A 21974-nucleotide genomic window follows, 5' to 3' on the forward strand; every position below is an offset into this window, starting at 1 on the left:
CACCACTTGAAATGTGCCATATTCGTTGACAGTTAGGGAGGGGGTACTGAAACACTAGCTCTCGGGTGTCCCCACCTGTGAAATGGGTAGACTTGGTGGCTGCCCTCCCTCAAGCAAGTCACTGTGCCTAACTTAAGCGTTTGTTCGTATGTTCCTTGACTCACTGTGTAATTCCCTTATTTTCTGCTGTTGTGTGTGAAGTGAGACTCAAGGCACTCACCTTTAGTGAAAATCTTAAGGTGCAACTTTGTGACTGAGTGGAAAGGGAATGTGAATGTACATGTGCTTGCAAACTGAATGAACAAATAAAGAAAAAAATAAGATCCAGAAATCATCTTCATTCAGTTTCCCCATAGATGACATGTCACATACCTATGAAAAATAAAGGGTTTGTTGGCTTGCTTGCTTCTATAGTTTATATCTCACACCAGGGTGGCTTATGAAAGCACACACACAGCACACACAACAGCCACAAAGCACAGATAAAAGCACAAGACAGGTAATGCTGTTACTTATGGACAATAACAAAAGCGCAATCTACTAAAAAATTGCAAAGAAGCAAGAAGCTTCCGAATTCATCAAAACTTTTCATCAGTTGGGAAGTTAAGCAAGCAAATTGAACAATGAAGAAAGAGGCAGGGATTAAAGGATGTTGGGGTGAAATGAAAACGCCCAAGTTAGTTCCTTTGTGTTTTGTGTAGATACATGAAATAAAAATGGTAAGATAACGAGCAGACTAATCTTTTATTATTTGAATGCATCACAGTATAATTGCCTGTTCCTTGAATTTTGTTTATAAGGGAGAAATACCCCCCAGGCTTCTGGGGGAAGTGAAGGACCATCCCAGTTGCATGTTATCTTAAAAGGCCCCCATAATTAGCACGGTTAAGTTCCCTATGGTCTCATCAGCATTTTTAACTGAAAGAGGCTGGCTAAAGGACTCACTTCATCATCACCACCAACCAACATCTACATTTCGCCATGCATTATAAATAAGGCTTGGAAGAAAAACAGCAGGAAGGGTGAATCTTTTGGAAGTTCTCAAAGCCTGGCCACACCCCACTTTAGGAAGAGGAACCCCACTGAACTGAACAATACTTGGTGTCCCAGGGCTTAATTTGCAGCCTGGGATCAGGAGGGGGAATAGGGTAGCTGTCCCAGCAGGAAGCTGATGAGGTGAAGCCAAGCCTTTTAAGGGATGCATTCTTTTGTAGTGAAACAAATGGGAGACTGCCTAAGGTAAGCAAGACATTTGCTGTGTTTTTCCCACACTGCAAATGCTAGAGTTGGTAAAACCCATACCCTCCTGTGAATGGCCCTGCAGATTGCCATCCCTGAGTAAATTAGGTTTGCTATCAGCTGGGATTTATGAGGAATATTACTTAGCAGCCAGCTGCAGGACGCTGCCATTCACATGAGTCGCACATTCGTGGGAGATTTCCAGCAAAAAAATCATAGCATAGATAAAGACCGCTCTGTTTATGGAGCCAAGAGAAGGGGTTTCAAGTAAGTTAAGTTGCAGAGTTTCTGCTGTCGTCTCCTAACTATAAAGCTGTGGAAAGAATGCAGCCAGTATTGGGTATAATTTGGAAAGAGTGTGCCCAGACTGAAACTGGCCCTTAGGTAGCCCTCACTCTGTGCCTTCTGCACCATGATTCAGCTGCATCACATGGTTTAGCATGATTTGAAGAAGAGTCAATGGATGGGTGGCTTTATGCCGCAGGCAGAAAATCAGCTTAAAACGCACACATAAAACTGGATCTCTCTGGAGGTATTGCTGACGAGTGGCTGCCATGACAGGGATGAACCTGAGAAATCTATAGATTCAAGTCCTTTTTAACAAGCCAGTATTGTTTGCTCAGTTTCCACACTCCCATCTGCAATATGGAGACAATTAATTATTCTGACCTAGTTTGTTAAGGATTACAGAGGTAAACAAATGTGAAACGCTTTGAAGTGTGCTTTGTAAATGCACTGTGTTATTAAAAACTCTCAACTTTTATGTCTGTAATAAAGATAGTAAGAGATTTGGCACTTTAAGAGAGTTTTTCGAATTAGTAATATTAACTCTGCGAGATGAATGCAATAAAGATTTAAGAGATTTTGCACATAAGAATGCTATATGAATTATCATTATTGTTAAAAATATAGAACCTTTCTGTGGCCTTAAGGCTTTTATAACTGGGTCTACCAGCAAGTTTGGTTCAGCACAGGGGAACTGAGGGAGGTATCAGTTTCCTCGTATATGGAACACCATAAAAATGCTTCTTACCAACTAAGTTTTTTTGCAGTGAATTACTCTAAAGGTTCTTTGACAGTTTGCTATCACTCCCAGTCAGATAGGTTTCCATCAAATTGCTTCTCATCAGCTAGTCTGGAAAGCAGCAGTAGCAGCTGACACAGCAACTCTGTGTCACTGTGGATTTCCTTTAGAATTAAATACACCAAAAACAGAAACTCTCCCCCCTGGCTGCCGCCCAAGCAGCAAGGCATGCTGCAACTTGGCCAGGTCAAGTGATGGTTGGTTACAGCAGGATCAAAGTGCTTAGTCTATGTCTATTTTGCTGGCGTCCAAGTAGCTTGCTGCGAAATAATGATTTTATCAAAGTAATGGCCTTTGAGCACAGATACTCTTTCCTCTTGCCAAAAGAAATAATGCAGAAAACTGAACTGGTTGTACAGATGGAACTATTATAATAACACGACACTGAATTCCACCCAATGGCCTACTTTGTGTAGGATGGCACCTGTATTATCTGTATTTATTAATTATGTCTGTACTGCTCCCAACAGTTCATTTTGCTTTTTGAGGGATATTTTGTGGCTTATTTATTTAGCAAACTATATAGAATGAGATCTTCAATAATTCAACCACACCCATGGTTTGCCCAGTTTAATTTGGATCGCCGAAATTCACCTGACATTTTGCAACTTGTGTCTTGCTACTTCTGCGGGAAGAAAATGTTCTGTGACTCTTATTCATCGTCACTAGGCTTTTGCTACCTTGAATTCGTTTCCATTTAATCTGTGAAGGTATTTCCCACCAATGCAAATAATTCACAGAACCGCATTCATACTTAAACAAAACATCTTTATTTGGAAACAAAACAAAAGGTGTATGATACACAGTCCCTAGGGCAATGGGAACAGGATTGAGGATCCTTTCTTTCCCAGGAAGAACTCCTTGGAATCCCTCCAATGCTACAAACATGAACTGACAACACCCATGCATCCTTCCCTAGTACTGCAGGAAAAGGGAAGCATGCTTAGTTCCTTTGAACTCCTGGTGTTGGCACTGCCTTTAAGATTTAGTCCTCAACACAAGGCTGCCGTGATGTCCAACCTCATTCCAGGACCTTCCCCCGTGTACAATGGAAATGCATAAAGACCCAACATGCAACGTTTTCCACTTGTGCAGCAAAAGTGTGCCGTGCAACTCGAGAATAGCGATGATCAAGAACGGCTTCAAACACAGCACATTTCCAACATGCAAACTGTGTGCTGATCATCACACAAGGCGTACAAATGCTGGAAAGTCATGGCTGAGTTTCCCAGTGTATCCACGCGTAGCAAAAAGGAAATACGCATGATTACCGCATGTGATGATCAATCCCTGATCTGGACGCTGTTTTCTGCCTGTGGAGACATCAATTGAATAAGCAAAGCCACTCAGGTTCTCGCTTCTCATTCACACTTTCCGAAGCCTGGCATTTAAGAAACTGGTGAATTCCAAAATACTTGTGTATTTAGTAACACAGTGCCACTTCTTTTTCTGTGCTGAACAATTTGCAGGCACTCTCACCTCTTATACAAAGGTCCAGGCTTGCATTCAGATCCTTATCCATAGGTGGGATCTCTGCTACTCCAGGGCTGCCAGAATTTCTGGCTCTCACGCTCCACCCATAGGTCGCAAAGCCAGTTCTTTCCTGATACAGGAAGAACGACAGTCTCTCTCCTTGCTTTTAGTACAGCACATCAAAGATCTTATTTCCATGACAATTCCCCTATTGCATCTTCCTTCATTTGAATCTGAGGTATGACTAACCATCAAGAGGTGAGGTCACTGAAGGGTTTCTTAGTGCAAAAAAACACAACCCTCTGCCAACATTATCTAAACCCCATGGCGACATACTCTCCTGTCTCTTGGTTTCTCTATGCCAGCCTGGTACAACTTCCAACAGCCTCAGCCAGCTGTGCTGATGGGACCTGGAAGTTCAAACATCTGGAGGGCACTACACTGGGAAATGTTCCTTTATGCCTCCCTTTCACCTTCCTTAAACTCCCTCTGTATCTCTGTCTGCCTCTCTCTCTCTCTCTCTTCTCCTTCATTCCTACCACCTCTCTGCCCTTCTTGTCACATGCTTCTCCTTTATTGTCATTTCCCTTCTATTTTACCTTCTCACTTTTACAATATTTGTTTCACACAGCAGTGAAATTTTCTTACAGTTCTTCCAAATGCACCCGGTCCTTCTTAAGAGGGAAATATTCACATTTAGATGCTGGAAGGTTCCCTACCCTACCAAAAACCTTAAATACATTTTTGGTGGAAAGTCCAATGAGGTCCAAAATGATGTACTGTATTGGAATAGCTTTGTGGAAGCATAGGGAATCATTCCATGTCATTTCACAAAAAATGCTTTGTCCTTTTAAGGCTGTGCCACACAACTGATACTCCTTCATACAAACACCCTGCTGTCTGGAGGACTTATTCTGCTTCCTGAAGCAGGACTGAAAGCAAAGTATAAAAGATACTTTTTCCTTGAGCAGGCCATGTTATTTGACATTGTTGTCTCCCAGGAGAAATCCCTCTATCCTTGCCTGTGCCTTGAAAAGGAGATATCAACCTCAAGAATATATCTCAGGTTTAATCCCGTGAGGTGGAGTGCTGCTGCTTGGCTGAATAAGGGACCACTTCAAATTATGGGGCAGGGCTGTGGGAAGGACAAGGCTGTGAGGGCACACCAGCACCCAGTGCTCCTGTCAGTCTGGCCCTGCAGCCCTGCCCTTGCCCCAATAAGCAGAAATGCCATTGTTGGGGGGGCAGCTGCCTGGCACCACCCCACTGCATCGGCTTCTCCTGGGTTTAAATAAGATGCTGTGAGGAGGTTCTGGAAACTGCTCGTGCTGTCTGGGTATCTAAAATGACAGGCTTGGCTCTTCTTTAATACTGAACTCAGTACAAGAAGCTTCAAACCACCCCGGTTCTATTGAGATTGCATGAGCCATTTGGTATCCTGGCACTACTACACAAGTCCACTTCCTGTCTTCCAGGAAAGTTCTATCCCAACCCAGCAAATCCTGGGGCTCCAGGTCCCCTTGGCTCACAACACTCTCCTTGTTGGAGCCACTTTTTCATTCAGTTAGCCACTTTGCCCTCTGTGGCAGAAAGTGCAAAGTCCAATCCCGACTTCTAGGCCTCTTCATTCCCAAACCATCTTCAGACAAAACAGAAGAACTTCTTCCACCGGCACTTGGAGAGAGTTTTTATTCCCTTGGCTGTCATTTTCTTTTCCTGTTGGGCCTTGTGCTCAACTGCGCTGATGATGGCTGTGTCAAAAACCTCCTTCAGGTTCTTTTGAGTCAGAGCAGAGCACTCGATGTAAGTCTGAGCCCGGATTTTCTCAGCCAGGCCTTCGGCCTGAGTTCTCGGCACAGGCCCGGCATGATAGTGGTCCAGATTGATCAACACATTGACGTCGTCCCGCAGATCTGACTGTGTTCCCACCAGCACCACGGGAGTCTGGGGATTGTGTGTCCGTATTTCAGGGATCCATTTCTCCATAATGTTCTGGAAGGATGTGGGATTTACAACACTGAAGCAGACCAGGAAGACATCTGTGTCAGGGTAACAGAGCGAACGAAGGCAATCAAAGTCTTCCTGCAGAGGAAAAATAGGAGATGTTGAATTTGATTTGCGATGCATACCGGCAGAAACTAGCTGTGGCTGGTAAGATAGAGGGTTCTCATAAAATGTAGTAACACTGTCTTCCACGAAGCTCTAAAGCAGGGGTCAGCAACCTAAGGTCCATGGGCCGGAAGTGGCCTGCAGATGTCATTTGACCGGCCCATGAGCCGCCCCCAAACCGAGTTATCCGCTCGCGCGCTGCACTAAACCAGCACAGGGACGTGCTTCTGTGGTGCCGGAAATGCATTTGCACAGACGCAGACGCCAAAAATCGCGTCTGTGCACGCAGAGATATCAAAATTGCGGGGGCACGCAATCCAGCCCACAGAGGGATCTCTACGGGACTGATCCGGCCCAGGCAAGATAAACCTTGCTGACCCCTGCTCTAAAGCATACATTTTCATCCTTTGTCCCAGCAAACCTTCTGAAGCCAAGAAACAAAACAGTTTGAGCTTTCCAAGTGTAACCAAAGGGAAACAAAGACAACTTGGTAGCTCAGCCACTCTCATAACAAGAGGGAGCTCAGTTTGGCCCATGTAAAAGAGAGAGACTTTAAGGTCCACTACAAAGAGGGATCTCGGCCAAGCAAAAAAAAGCTAGTTGTTCCAATTAACGCTTGGGAAGCTTCTCTAGCAAGGGCTGCACTTCTATACAGAGGTACCCCACATTTTTCAGTATCCTGGCTGTGGAGGCTTCTGTGTTTCACTGTCTGAGGCAGTATGTCTCTGAATACCAGTTCCGGCGAATCACAAGTAAGGAGAGTTTGGTTGTGTTTAGATCCTGCTTGTAGGTTTCTGACAGGCCTCTGGTTGGCCACTGTGAGAACAGGATGCTGGACTAAATGGATCTTTGGCCAGATCCAGCAGGGCTTTTTCTTAATTTGGTAAGATTGGCCTAGTAAGTCTGTAGTAAGGATTACAGGGGTGATGTATTTGAAACATCTTGAAATGTGCTGTACAAGAGCAATTATTAATGCCACTCATAATTTCACTTTGACCCAGATTTTCACCACCTTCTTCCTGACATTCTTGGCACCCCATCAGAACTCAAACCTGTATTCTCCTTAAATTTATGAGTCTCACCTGTCCTGCAGTGTCCCACAGCTGGATACGAAGTGGTGCCCCATCTACCAGGACCTGCACTGCAAACAGAAAGAGAGAGAAGGTTGGGAGTGGGTAAGTGCTGGATATATTTCATACCCATCTACTAACATGTCCCGCATTTTATATACCTAGGAGCTCTTTGAATGTGAGGAGCTGCACAGTGTCAAAAAGCAGCCATTTGAAAAGCAAGCGTTCCTCCATATGTCCAGCTACTCCCTTCTTTTGCTGCCACACTAATGAAGGGATGGAACCAGCCATGAATAGCCAGCGTAGTTTACTGTCAACAGCGAAACTGTACTGGCGGTGAATTATTTGTGCAATGTTTGCAACAACACTGTTCCATAATTGCAGTATGGTTTTAAAAAACAACAAACCAACCTAGCAAGTTTGGATTTCAATACAAAGGCCTCTCCCTTGCAGGTTTCGTGCAATCCCTTTGCAGCAGGCCAGTTTTCTTCCACTAGTGCACAAATCCCAGTGACTTAGGCTGCGTATACACTGTCCCATTTGAAGCACAAACACAAAGTTTTCTCAGTCTGGAATCATTCATGTCCAAACTCAACATGATGTTTTCAACCTAGGTTTATACTAGATCATCCACAAGGATGGGTGGATGTAGGTACTTGATGCGCATTTGAAAACCTTGCCCTTGATTTGGTTATCCATGCCTTTTCCTCCCTGCACATGCCCCAGATAAAGAAAGGAGGAAGTGGTGATTGTTATCTTGGTATAACTACGTCATTGCACAGATGCAGATACACCCTCCATAGCCAGGACCGCCCACATCTATTTTCAAACGGAAATAATGCAGAAGGGGCCCTTGTATATAATATTGTCCAATTTTCTGATTAGTGCAGAAATGCAGAGCTAGAGAGCATCTCGGTCTAGCCTCTGTTTGAAGACTTTCCGTGAAGGAGAGCTCTCTGCCCACCCTGGTACAGGTTCCATTGCAGGGAGTTGGACTAGATGACCCCTCAAGAGCACTTCCAACTCTGCAATTTTATGCTTCTAGGACCGTTGTCCTCTCTGCCTTCCACCCCACCAGTCCCAATGGGAGCCAGCCCCCACTGGAAGTATGTCACAGTTTTGTAGCTTCTCTTCACGAGACAAAGAACACCACAGATGAGACCATGTAATGGAGTGTGTGTGACAATATGCAAATGAATGACTGATGAAGGGAAATATACCATGGAGGAATGTTTTTTTAAAGTCTTATCCGCTACCTTGAGCTGCATTTAACTAACTGTTACAGAGTGAAATTGTGAGCAACGGGAGCTCTGGAACATTAATAGATATTGGGGGTAGCTTACAGAGAATGTAGAGACAGGGTAATAAAGAAAAACAACAACCCAAGACAAAATGCATAATTAGCAGGAGTGTGTAATCAAGAGAAGCAGACATCCTGTGCTAAAGGCAACAATAGCCCATACTTAGCACCAACTAGTGATATTGCCACTGTGTCCTTTCCTCAGCTGGGGTGTGTATGGGTTCTTTATTTTGTAGAGAGACAGGGTTAAACTTTTCTCAGGCTTTGTGCCATTAGCAGGTGACCACAAACAACCCCGCTTCAGAATTTACATTGATCTACTGAGCAAAATAGCTCTCCCTTCCTTGGGGCCTTTCAGTGCAGTGGGGCAAAGGGTGCCCTGATCACATTTTCGCCTGTGTCTCAGCTCCTTCCCCACCCCAAATCTCAATGACAATGGAGCAACTAGATGGTGCCTTTGTTCAGCCCTTTCTTTTCCTTTTTTTCCATGGTGAGATGTGCACTCCCCACACAGGAAAGAGGGAGTGTGGTGAAATGTCCAATTTAAAAATAAATAAAACTTTATGTGTTGAGGGGGAGGGAGGTTGTACCCAGAGGACACCACCCCCACTGACACTTTGGCTACCTCTGCAATAGCCGTTCCCATGAATGGAGTGGGGGGGCACTATTTTTTCCAGCTACAAAATATTGCACATTGAGCACTTAGAAAATGTGAGATCTCCATTCTCAGAAGCACAAGTTTGAGGAGAGACCTGCAAATGCATCAAAGGATAAACAAACAGGCGTTTTGGGACTATGTAATCAAGGAGCATTTTGGGACTGCAGAAAAACAGAAACGTACTGAAACGGAGACAAGAGAACAAAACAGCACAGTCACAGTGCATTACAGTGGTACCTCAGGTTACAGACGCTTCAGGTTACAGACTCCGCTAACCCAGAAATAGTACCTCAGGTTAAGAATATTGCTTGAGGATGAGAACAGAAATTGTGCAGCAGCGGGAGGCCCCATTAGCTAAAGTGGTACCTCAGGTTAAGAACAATTTCGGGTTAAGAACGGACCTCCGGAACGAATTAAGATCTTAACCCGAGGTACCACTGTATTTGTGGAAACTCCTGCAGCACGGAAAGGCAGTAAGATACATTCAAAGTTACTGTTGAAGATCCCACAGTAGTTTAAATATTAAATAAGTAGGTTAGGGGATTTTGATTAAAGAAAAATGGAGTACAAACTCCTCTTAGGCATGGGACAATTAGAAAGGAGCCATCAGTTTTCACTGCAGTAATTTCATTACATGCTGCCTCAGCGGCCAGGCAGGCTCCTAGGGACTGAAGGCCTCCAAGCTGTCAACTGGGCTGGGCTGGGATATTCCTTGAAGTGCAGCCAAGGTGTTAAAGGTAGCAAGTGAGACCCAGGGAAAGCCAAAACACTTTGCTTGGCTCAATGTGGCAAAACAGATACAAAAGCAGGGTCACTGGAATGGTCAGGAGTATTGGGAGTTGAAGTCCAACAATGTTAGTAGGGCATCAGATTCCCCACTCAGGACTACGCTGGTGGATGTCTTGCCCCTTGCTGTTTATGTATGAACACATTACTGACAGAGTTAATGGTAAATTAAGCATATATATATATATATGAATATATGATTTTCATGAATTACAAAGGAACGTGCAATGTCTTTCTTGATGAGGCCTAGGATTCTGCAAAGGGTAGCAACAAACTCTTCCAGCTAGGCCTCACCTTCAGGAGCTGGTCTCCTATTTCTTTCTAAGGGGCCATGTGCCAGATGGAACATATCTGGGTCTAAGCAAGGCCTTCACACTGTGAAACCTATTGGGCCAACCCTGAATATCCCCACACATGGTTGCATCTTTATCATGTGACCGGGTGAAAATAGAGGTTTCCTTATTGAATTTTAGGGTTCAATGTTTGGAGCACAATGAACATCTTTGCCTGCCACTGTGTTGGGTGAGAAGGGGGTTTAAAAATGGCTCCGAACAAGCGCAAAAGCAGGTTAAAAAAGAGAGAGGCAGGGATAGCTCAAGGTCCTAGAGTGCCTCTTCAGCCATCATAAGGGCTGGTGTGAAATACATCACTTCCTTATGGCTGGGAGCCCCGTTAACATATAGTAACTACAGAGAAAGAAGAGAAACCTGTTCCTGATCAAAAGATTCTACTTTGATCTTCAAGATGCTGATCATTTCCCTCTTGGTGTTTCATTTCTAAGTATTTGCCAATCCCATGGTTTGGGGCTAACTGGGAAATAAATAACTGGCATGTGCAGTGTTTGAGGGAGGATGCAGGACGTGTGTAGGGGGGATGTCCTGTTGAGCAAGCGGAAATAAAGGCACCAACAGGATGTGGTAGTTGTATACTGCCCCAAATACTTTATCAGAAATTCATGTGAGAACTGTGAACCAATAGGATACAGACCGTAAGTTCCCTGGGACTTTATTGCTTCTGTCACTTTGCAGCCTACCCTGTACATCAGGTTTGGGGGAATCTGTGGCCTTCCAGATGTTATTAGGATCCAACTCCTACCAGCCCCAGTCAGATAAACCCTGGACTAGGTGGTTTCAGGAGAGTCCTTCAACTATTACTGCCCTCCATTTTGCTAAAGGAGGAAAATCACACACATTTCTTTAGTAACTACCTGTGCTTATCTCCCTCTCCTTACTAGGGTGAAGCCCAACTGGAAAAGAATCAGGAAAGAGGAAAGAGAAAGAAGTTGGGAGAGAGGGGAGGAACACGGGGTTCATTCGTGAATTATGGCAACAGAGAGAAGGGTACGTGGTGGCAGTGTGAAAAGGTGCAGAACTGTGGCCCCCATTTCAGGGCATCCAAATGCATTTGGCCAAGCGTATAATGCACAGCACCTCGGTATGAGGAAGTTTGCTTCTTTACTCCCCCATCACTACAATTTTGTAGGACTCTCTAAGTTTAAACCTTGCATTGGCCCCTCCTATACACAATGGAAGAATTTCAGCATAACGGAGAAGCAGGCTAAACAGGATAGTTTGGTGGTTGAAGGTCAATATTTATGCATATTTCTGACCCCGAGTGACGAACTAACTTGAAATGACAGGTTATCGGTAGCTCAGATCTCAACCTGTATGCATGGGAAACTAATTTCTCACCAGGAAGCCTGTCTGGGAACTGGATATGAGAATCTGCACCAGAGGGGCTGAGCTACAGAGCAGCCTGGGGTGTTGGTGATGTAGCACCCACCCCACTTCTTGACGCAGCCTCCCTGCGTCTGAAGTTAGCAGAGGTTCTCTCTAGGTTGTTTGTGACATGGACCAAGATCTGAATTTTCTGCTCTGCCTCAGGACATGATAACCATGGGGCTGTCTTTGTACACTGTATGCCTTCTCGGTGGACTGCCCAGTGTTGCTTTTCCAAGTGGTGAATGGGCTGTTGAAATCCAGCCCTGAAGAGAAAGCAGATAACCATAGCAAAGCAGCCTTTGACGGCAATCAGCAAAATTGCTCGTATCCACATATCCACATAATGAAATGATTTTAGAATGTTGTATCATTTTAATGTTGTTAGTCGCTCTGAGCCCGGCTTCGGCTGGGGAGGGCGGGATATAAATAATTTTTATTTATTATTATTATTATTATTATTATTATTATTATTATTATTATTATATTTCACTTGCTGCCACAGTTAATGCAAGTCCTGTGAAGGTGCTTAGAGCACTGTCTGCTTGAAGCTTGTGAGATCAGTTGTTGCTGCCTGAGGAGGGACAGGACCCTGGAAGGGATCAGGCCCATTGCATTCTCTCTTGGCCATAGCCCATCATGCCTTTTAAGCAGAGATGGATTGACTAGATGTCTATAAAAAGGTAAAGGTACCCCTGCCCGTACGGGCCAGTCTTGCCAGACTCTAGGGTTGTGCGCTCATCTCACTCAAGAGGCCGGGAGCCAGCGCTGTCCGCAGACACTTCCGGGTCACGTGGCCAGCGTGACAAGCTGCATCTGGCGAGCCAGCGCAGCACACGGAACGCCGTTTACCTTCCCGCTGGTAAGCGGTCCCTATTTATCTACTTGCACCCGGGGGTGCTTTCGAACTGCTAGGTTGGCAGGCGCCAACCTAGATGTCTATAGGGAGCACTTAATCTCTCACTTATGGAGAAGATGCCCACTGCATTGAAGGATACAGTGGTGCATCCCCTCCTGATGATGGTATCCCCAGAACCTGAAGTTTAGATAACTACCACCCAGTTGCAATAATCACTTCCTGGGCAGGGTGATTGTGTGGTGGCTGCTATCCCTGGATACAGCATATTATCTGCACCCATTTCAGCTTGGCTTCAGATTTGAATATAGCATTGAAACAGCCTTGGTCACCCTGGTTGATTATATTTGGGAGAGTGACAGACAGAATGGTACCCAGTTGAGTCTGTTGGACGTTTTGGCTATGTTTCATACCACTGACCATAGTATCTTCCTGGCGTAGGAAATGGGGGCACTGTGTTACGGTGGCGCTGTTTCTATCAATAGGACCATTACCAGAGAATAGCATTGGAGATTTTCTTCTTAGCCTCATAGCATTTATGCTGTGGTGCACTGTGGGGATTCATCTTGTATTGAAGAAGAAGAAGAGGAGGAGGAGGAGGAGGAGGAGGAGGAGGAGGAGGAGTTTGGATTTGATATCCCGCCTTATTACTACCCTAAGGAGTCTCAAACTGGCTAACAATCTCCTTTCCCTTCCTCCCCCACAACAAACACTCTGTGAGGTGAGTGGGGCTGAGAGACTTCAGAGAAGTGTGGCTGGCCCAAGGTCACCCAGCAGCTTCATGTGGAGGAGCAGGGACACGAACCTGGTTCACCAGATTACGAGTCCACTGCTCTTAACCACTACACCACACTGGTAAAGGACTCCTGGATGGTTTGTTTGTTGTTGTTTAGTTGTTTAGTCATTTAGTCGTGTCCGACTCTTCGTGACCCCATGAACCAGAGCATGCCAGGCACTCCTGTCTTCCACTGCCTCCCGCAGTTTGGTCAGACTCATGTTTGTAGCTTCGAGGACACCGTCCAACCATCTCGTCCTCTGTCATCCCCTTCTCCTTGTGCCCTCCATCTTTCCCAACATCAGGGTCTTTTCCAGGGAGTCTTCTCTTCTCATGAGGTGGCCAAAGTATTGGAGCCTCAGCTTCACGATCTGTCCTTCCAGTGAGCACTCAGTGCTGATTTCCTTCAGAATGGATGCGTTTGATCTTCTTGCAGTCCATGGGACTCTCAAGAGTCTCCTCCAGCAACATAATTCAAAAGCATCAATTCTTCGGCGATCAGCCTTCTTTATGGCCTGGATGGTTAAGTCCAGTCAAATTTGACTATGGAGTGCTGTGCTCATCTCCGTTTTCAGGCCGAGTGAGCCGGTGTTTGTCCACAGACAGCTTTCTAGGTCATGTGGCCAACATGAGTAAACCGCTTCTGGCACTCCAGAACACTTTGACGGAAGTCAGAGCTCACAGAAATGCCATTTACCTTCCCATCACAGTGGTACCTATTTATCTACTTGCACTGGTATGCTTTCGGACTACTAGGCTGGAAGGGGCTGGGACAGAGCAATGGGAGCACACCCCATCGCAAGGATTCAAGCCGCTGACCTTCTGATTGGCAAGCCCAAGAGGCCACCCTAGCATAGTGTGGACATAGCGTGGGCATAGGAACCAGGGATCAAATAAGTGCTTACCTATGAAAACTCATTGGCTATCTTTAGATAAGTCACTATCTCTCGGGCTGCTATTGTGTGAAGAAGAAAACGAGATAAGGGTGCATTGTATCCTGCCTTGAGTCCTTGGAGGAGTGTCAAAAACAAACAAACACATTTCAGAAAGAAGATTGCAAAGCCTGTTCTGTGAGCACCGGGAACAAGGAGGCACAGGGCAGAAAGAGCAATTAAGCTGTTGTTGCCATATCTTGCAAATAAATTTGAAGATCAGGAAGATAGTCATATACAATAGCCCCTAATCAGGATAAGGCCTTGCCTGGTCTCCCAAAGGTTAGCGATCAGCTGTGTCGAATTGGGTGTGGAGCAAAGCCATCACAGCCTTCACAATATTACCGGTAAATACCCAGCCCCCACACAGTTGCCAGTGTAAGGAAACTGCTTCTCAGCTGAAGAAGTGAGGCTCCTTTGCACCCTTGGCCAGGAATTGTAGTGGCGCCTCTGAAGTCAGGTGAGAACATGGACCAGAAACTCAAAAAGTGGAGAGGCGTGAGGCGAGATGGTCCCCCCTGACCAGTACACCGGGGGGTGGGGTGGCGCAGCGGTGGCAACCTAACCAACCACTAGGTTTGCCCCTGAACATTTATATACTCCCCTCAACCATATTAAGATTTCAGGACAGTGCAGAAAATAACAGATCAATTCAGTAAAACACAACAATAAAAGCAACAGGTGAAACCTGAAAAAAGATGAATGATTCTACTAAATGACCACCAGCGGAATGACCGCTGACATATGAAATTGGTGTCTTTGCTCTCTGAGTCACAGTCTGCCTGCCATCTAAACATTACACATGCTCCCAAATAAAAGAACACAGATATCGCCTCCAGACATTCTCAGCCTATTTGCACTAGACTACTCATTTTTCTGGGGGAGTCTATGTGCAGTGTAGGGGGAAGGTTCAACTTTAAATGCCTGCTGAAAACTTTTCTGTTCAGTGAGGCTTATGCAGGCAATTAAGAATACATATTTTATATGGCTTCTATAGTATGGTTTCATGTATAATTGTTGTAAACCGCTCTGATTTTTTTTTATGACTATCTGGGTGTAAATAATTTTTTCCATTTTATTTATTTATTTATACTTTACAAGTTTATACATTTCATTAATTTTACATTCATTTTGACATTTCAAAACTTGACTTACCTCCCCCTCTTTCTGTGGTTCCTTAATTTTTTAAAAAATATATCTTCTGCATATCCAAATTAAATTAATTTACTCATTTATTCATCTTCTTTAAATATATACTCTTCTAAAACTGCAGGTTGTTACAATAATCCTGCCAAAGTTTTTATCTGTTTATAATTTATCTGTAAATATTCAATAAACCATTTCCATTATTTTATTTTAATTTTTTTTAATCTTGATTACTTATTTGTCTGGTAAGTTTCACTGTTTCTGCATATTCCAAGCTGTATGTAAATATTTTATAAATAACGAAAGAAATAAAATAAAAGGTGAAACTTTTTTACAGCCAGATCCTAAGGTAAAAGTCAGCCTCAATTCTACTGAGCACTTTAAAGCGTTCAAAGTCTTTCAAATACATAATCCTTGCAACCATCCTGTAAGGTAGATTCGTCACCCCATTCATTATGCAGACAGGAGGCTAAGCAAAAGAGAGTGCCATCTAGTGAGATTAGAGCAGAGGTGAGATTCAAACTGGGGCCTAGTTTAGCTAAGGTTTAGTTTCTTTACTTGCTCCACCCCTTTTACCCTACTTCAAGCAGCTCAATTAAAACATGCTTGAGATGTACACCCTTTACTCCCACAGCTGCCCCAAATATCTGTCAAGATGTGTTCTACTTATTGCAGGCTGATATGCTACCACTGTTTCCAAAATATAGAGAGACAGACTTTTTGGAAACTTTCAAAGGGGCTGGCGGAACCTAACCAAATTGATACCAAGAAATTGATGCAACCGTTTTCTGACTGTTTCAAAAGAGAGCTTCAGAATTTTGTGATTTCGTTTTCAGATATGCAATGGTTTTATCTTTGAATTTTTATTTGATTGATTGATTGATTGATTGATTGATAAGCTGCCCTGGGACATTTGGTGAAGAGCAGACTTCAGGTACAATTAAAAAGCATAAATAAAATTCCATGGGCTTTACTCTCAGGTAAATGGATTGCAGCCATTTCTTTCTAAACCCCCATTCTCTCCCTGTTTGTTGTTGTTTAGTCGTGACCGACTCTTTGTGACCCCATGGACCAGAGCACGCCAGGCACTCCTATCTTCCACTGCCTCCCACAGTTTGGTCAAACTCATATTGGTAGCTTCGAGAACGCTGTCCAAGAACACCCTGTTTACTCAGAAGTAAATCCCAATATGTTCAATAGGGCTGGCTCTCAAGTTAGCCTGCATGGGATTGCAGCCTTTGCAGCATGGGTTAAGGAAGGCTGCAAGGAAAACGCATTGTGCCCTGATACCTTAAAGGCAATGGCCTACTTCATCAAAAATGTTTGGTTGACATTTTGTGCAGGGTTCCAACGTGAAATCTGCTACAGTCTTTTAAGATCCAAGAATGTTCCAATCCCTTTTTGACTTTGGAACCATCATTCGACACAGCTGCCTCCTGGCATCTGAAATTCTCCATCCCAATTAGAGATACAATAAACACTCCCTCCTCTTTCCACAGGTAATCTCTTTGCCTATGCAATTCACAGGCAATACTAGGAGAGTCCTCACACCTGGTTCTCACCCGCTGTGCCTTTTGCTCCCTTCTCCTTACAAGGCATCCAGACTGACAGAAACTGTCTTGAGGTGGGGACTAATGGCCTTTGAAGAGTCTTGAGAGAGTGTGGGGCAGGGCAGGCCCCAATGGGGTGAAAAGGCTGGGAGCCAGATAATTGAGACACACATGGCAGCAGCTAGTGTTCTAATAAAATCCTTTTGAAGCCTAAAATTAATTCTTAATATTGAAAGAAAGAGGGTTGTGTTTGAAATAAATAAGCCCAGATGTTTAATTTTGCACTGTTTCAACGCCGATGCATTTGCTGTCCCTTTAGGAGGAATGGCAGGAAAGAAATGTAATATATAAATGAATAAATATTAAATTCCATTTTTTGAAAATGCATCTGTTGACCATAACAATGATGAAATTGGACTTTCCAAATAGAAGAACAAACAAACTTGGTTCCTTAACAACTTGGGTCCAGAGCATCTCAAGGACTTCCTGATCCCGTATTATATTGGCAGAGACTTTTGGCAGGGAAAGGGGGTGATTTCCCTCATTGGTGGTTCCCCAGGTGCACGACTCACACCTATGGCTTTGACCCTGTATATCTGAAGAAGAGTCTCCACCCATATCATGAGATCCAGCTCCAAGGGCCTTCTGGCGGTTCCCTCATTGCGAGAAGTGAGGTTACAGGAAACAAGGGAGAGGGACTTCTCAGTAGTCACTCCTGCCCTGTGGAACACCACCCCATCAGATGTCAAGGAAATAAACAATTATCTGGGTTTTAGAAGACATCTGATGGCAGCCCTGTTTAGGGAAGTTGTTTAATGCTTGGTATTTTACTGTGAAACATACTGAGTAGTGGTATGGAGTAGTGGTTAGAGCATCGGACCTGGGAGATCAGGATTCAGATCTCCACTTTTTTCTCCAAGGAGCTCAGGATGGTGTACATGGTTCTTCCCTGCCTCATTTAATCCCCACAACCCTGTGAGGTAGGTTGGGCTGAGAAAGACAGTGTCTGGCCCAGAATTACCCAGTGAGCTTCATGGCTGGGTGGGAATTTGAAGCCTGGTCTCCCAGGTCCTAGTCTGACACTCTAACCACTTTACTGTTCCAGTGGAAATGTTACCATATTAAAATCATGCCTGATCTTATTCCCTAAGAAGTACAGAACTCAGAGTATGTTCTGTCAGTTGGCAAACAATCCCTCCAAATGTCTACTTCTGTTTCTACCTTCCATATGATCCTTCCTGCATTTCCAGTTCAGTGCCCTATCACATGAGCTGCAGTGTGGGAAACCTCCTGTCTGTACAGAGCTTAAGGCAATCCAGCCCCACGTTCTATGGGGAGTTTCATCCTAATAAATGAATTACTAACACAGCTTCAAATGTCACAACTGCTCTCTCCTCTTTTCCTATGCTTGAACTGGAAACACAATCTCTTGAGGTTTACTCTCCCAATTAGAAACACCCAAAACCAGTTGAACAGTCTTCCACAGTTAGCTAAGCGAGAGTGCTGCCACCCATGTTTCGGGTAGAAGACCAAACCTGTTTCCTTTGTATTATTATTATTATTTTTTGGTTCAAGATGTGTCCACTTGACAGCTTTTTGATTTTCTTTCAAAACCTCTTAAAGATATTGACACTGATTCAATATTGGTGGGACTATGTAAGATACATATGGCTACTGGTGCTTTAAATAATGGCCTCATTCACACATCACTTTAAATCACACAGAACCTTAATTATAGTTTAAAGGTAAAGCTTTTGTTGCTGCCCTGCTACCAGGAGCTAAGCCATGGTTTGACTTAGCTTTACAACCAAACCAGGGCTCAGGTTTTTCTCTCCCAAACCATGAACAAACCTTGGTGACAGTTCATGGTTTATCTGTAGAGACACAAACCACAAGCCCATCAAACTTTGATGAATGAAGTGGTTGTACAGTGGTACCTTGGGTTACAGACGCTTCAGGTTACATACGCTTCAGGTTACAGACTCCGCTAACCCATAAATAGTACCTTGGGTACTTTGCTTCAGGATCGTGGGGCGGCAGCAGCAGGAGGCCCCATTAGCTAAAGTGGTAAAGGTAAAGGGACCCCTGACTATTAGGTCCAGTCGCGGACGACTCTGGGGTTGCGGTGCTCATCTCACTTTATTGGCCAAAGGAGCCAGCGTACAGCTTCCGGGTCATGTGACCAGCATGACTAAGCCACTTCTGGCGAACCAGAGCAGCACACAGAAACGCCGTTTACCTTCCCACCGGAGCGGTACCCATTTATCTACTTGCACTTTGATGTGCTTTGGAAATGCTAGGTTAGCAGGAGCAGGGACCGAGCAACAGGAGCTCACCCCGTCGCAGGGATTCAAACCGCCGACCTTCTGATCAGCAAGCCCTACCTAGGCTCTGTGGTTTAACCCACAGCGCCACCCGCGTGGTACCTAAAGTGGTACCTCAGGTTAAGAACAGTTTCAGGTTAAGAACGGACCTCCAGAATGAATTAAGTTCTTAGCCCGAGGTACCACTGTAATTCCTTCCCTTTCCCCCCACCTCGCCTGCACCAGCGCATAGCTAAGTTTAACCATGGCTTAAAGCAACAGGCAATGAAGGCCACTGTACTAAGCATTTATAGGAAAGCAGCTTCTCTGGGAGGAAGTGCCACTTAACATCTCAGAGCAGACATGCATTGGGGTTGTGGTGCCAATGAAGTTTTGTAAGGGATCAGGTTAAATTGCTTCCCAATCTATTTCCTTTACAGATGAACACCATCCGATTGCTGCAACTGGCTTGATATATATGATATGATACTGGGCTCAGAAGGCTGGTTGTTTGCAGCTACAGCCCCTCCACTACAACTCCAATTACACCCAAGAAGAGAAGATCCAAAAGTCTTTGCTTGGGACAGAGAACACATGTAGGCCTCCCCCTCATTTTCTTCTGGCAAAACTCCCATTTCAAGGAGATATTCAATAGGCAAAGTTTTCTCTGTCTCTGCATCTGCCTGCTGGAGATAGCTTCACCTGGTGAATTTCCACCTCCCATGCTACTGTTAAAGGCGGGGGTGTGTGTGGAAGCAATCCTTTGCATGCTTACTTAATTGCTTCTTAATATGTATATATTTTTAAAATTCCCACTCAGACTTCTTACATTGCAAACAATATTAAATTATAACATCCTATTCTAATAAAACACAGTCATTTAAGCCAGCAGTTTAATAATATGTATCTCGATATATATCTCAATAATATACATCTCAATATATCTCCATTGTCACACATGCCATTGGTCTATTAATTATGAACTTTGTATTCCACTTGTCACTGCGAAAGGTCTTATGGAGAGCGCCAAAATGACAACAGACCACAGTGTACCCCATTGTGGCAAAATGTACCCCAGTACATATCAGGAAGGAAGGAGCTGCCCAGGTTCCGCTCTGCTTACCTGAGAAGGTGTCCAGCGCCGTGGGCTGGTACTGGTCTGGGTACCCGTTGGTTGTGTAGCTGACAATGAGGCTGGTCTTGCCGACTGCCCCGTCTCCTATGAGGACACACTTGATGCCCAGCTCGGAGCCGCTGCCTCTGCTGGGGGTGCTGCATCTTCTCAAGGTGGGCGAGTAATCCAGTAGCTCCTGGGGGGGCATCGCTGGAGGAGCGAGAAAGGGGACACTTTGCGTCCCTCTTTTGAAACAAAAAATGTTGCGATTGGATATTTAGTTCTTTTGGGCTTAAAACCACCACCACAACTGCCAAGCAGGAAGAAGTGAGAGCCAAACGTGGGTCAGTCACTCTGTTCCCACGCCCAGTGGTAGTATCTCATTTTCTGGGACTGCATCCCTTCAGGTGTCTTGGGTCTGGAGCAAAAGAGAGTTGCATCCGGGCCGAGTACTCCACCTTTTCACTTTGCATTTAACTCCCGAGACCTGTAATGGTTTTTTTAAAATTCTTTAAGCCACCCAGAGCAGCTGTGATTTGCATGGGCCCACCCCCTTTCCCGGTAACCTGATGCTGCCTTGTAGGTGCTTGGGCAAACTCCCAACTCCCAGCCGCCTTTCCTGATTTTCCTAGCACTTACTGAAGGTGCTGTTTGTGGCAAACTGCTGGACAGACTGACACATGAGGGTAAGGTGGGGTGAAGCGCCGTCTCGCACAACAGACAGACAGACAAACAACAAACAAACAAACAAACAGGTGGAATAGTTTTGCTACTGTGGCTTCTACCTCCACTGTCTGAAGCAGTGCTGTTGTGGTCAGATTCTGTTTACAGGCTTCCCATGGGCACCTGGTTCACGCTCAGCCATGAAGCTCACTGGGTAACGTCTCTCATGGACTCTTAGCCCTCCCTCCCTCACAGGGTTGTTGTGAAGATAAAACAGGGAGAGGGAGAACCAGGTACAAGCAGGGACCACCCCCTCTTGCAAGGAGACTTTAATCCCCTCCCTGCTAGATTTAGCAGCCAAGAGTCCACCTCCCTGAGCCTTACTGACTGAAACTTATCCAAAAAACAGGACCACACAATGCTCTGGACACCCCTTGAGATTCATTTGCTATCAAGGTCCTGGCAGATGCAAACGATTTTTTCTCTCACCGACGCTGAGCAGTCTTTCAAAAGGGTGTTTCCAGAGGTAGGGAGACGGGGAGGCAAATGAGATGGTTGCGTTTCAGAACCCCTCCGCCCTCTTGGCCCAAACAGAAACAGCTATTGATTTATGCCGGGGATTTCTAAAGAGGATCAGGAGTGGTGGCTTTGGTCAACAAGCAGAGCGTAGCAACCTAAAGCAAACGAAGGGGAGCTGTGAGCTCTCCTATATCCTGCAAAGGCAGCATGGCAAGCAAACAGGTCTGACTTTCTGGAAGAGGTGAAATCTTGGGCTCATTTCATGCATATTTTCCTGGAGGAAACCCAGGTGGCCTCTTCCTCTTGCATTTGTTGCTGGGGGCTCTGTGACAAGCGGCATTCACAAAAGCCAGCATCATCATTAGTGGAAGAGGCAGCATGTTACTGAAAGACAATGGATTTAAAAATAGAGCTCGGAAGCTTTAATATTATACATATCTGGGAATAAGTCCCACTGAACTTTATTACCTCTGAGTGTACAGGCTGTAAGTGACTTATTCCTGTGTGTTGACATTAGCGTTCCCAGTGACACAATCACTGGTGCAGCAAATGCAGTCATTGCAATGAACTTGGCAGGCAAGGATTAGGAAAGTGAGAGATGCACACACCCATCCCATAGTACTCCTTGAGAAAGCTAATTCTCACCCTCCCCCCTCGCCCTTCTTCAGAACAATGGTTA

General features: G+C 44.9%; 1 protein-coding gene across 1 annotated transcript; it reads right to left on the bottom strand.

Moving 5' to 3' along the window:
• Window positions 1-4553: 4553 nt before the first annotated feature.
• On the bottom strand, window positions 4554-20787 carry RHOV (ras homolog family member V). Its single transcript, XM_053382858.1, has 3 exons — window positions 20123-20787; window positions 6988-7046; window positions 4554-5878 (listed from the first exon to the last, which is right to left on the bottom strand). The coding sequence occupies exons 1-3, from the start codon at window positions 20319-20321 to the stop codon at window positions 5438-5440; spliced, it is 699 nt and encodes a 232-aa protein (XP_053238833.1). The 5' UTR covers window positions 20322-20787; the 3' UTR covers window positions 4554-5437.
• Between the last annotated feature and the right edge of the window lie 1187 nt (window positions 20788-21974).

The sequence above is a fragment of the Podarcis raffonei genome, chromosome 1, assembly GCF_027172205.1.
Source record: "Podarcis raffonei isolate rPodRaf1 chromosome 1, rPodRaf1.pri, whole genome shotgun sequence".
NCBI classification, from domain to species: domain Eukaryota; kingdom Metazoa; phylum Chordata; class Lepidosauria; order Squamata; family Lacertidae; genus Podarcis; species Podarcis raffonei.

Bases quoted from the DNA above. Each gene is read 5' to 3' on its own strand.
- RHOV (XM_053382858.1), bottom strand. From the start codon at position 20,321: ATGCCCCCCCAGGAGCTACTGGATTACTCGCCCACCTTGAGAAGATGC. The intron at 7,047-20,122 runs GTAAGCAGAGCG...TTCTGTTTGCAG, and splicing joins GGCGCTGGACACCTTCTCAG to TGCAGGTCCTGGTAGATGGG. The intron at 5,879-6,987 runs GTGAGACTCATA...TTTCCTCTGCAG, and splicing joins TGTGGGACACTGCAGGACAG to GAAGACTTTGATTGCCTTCG.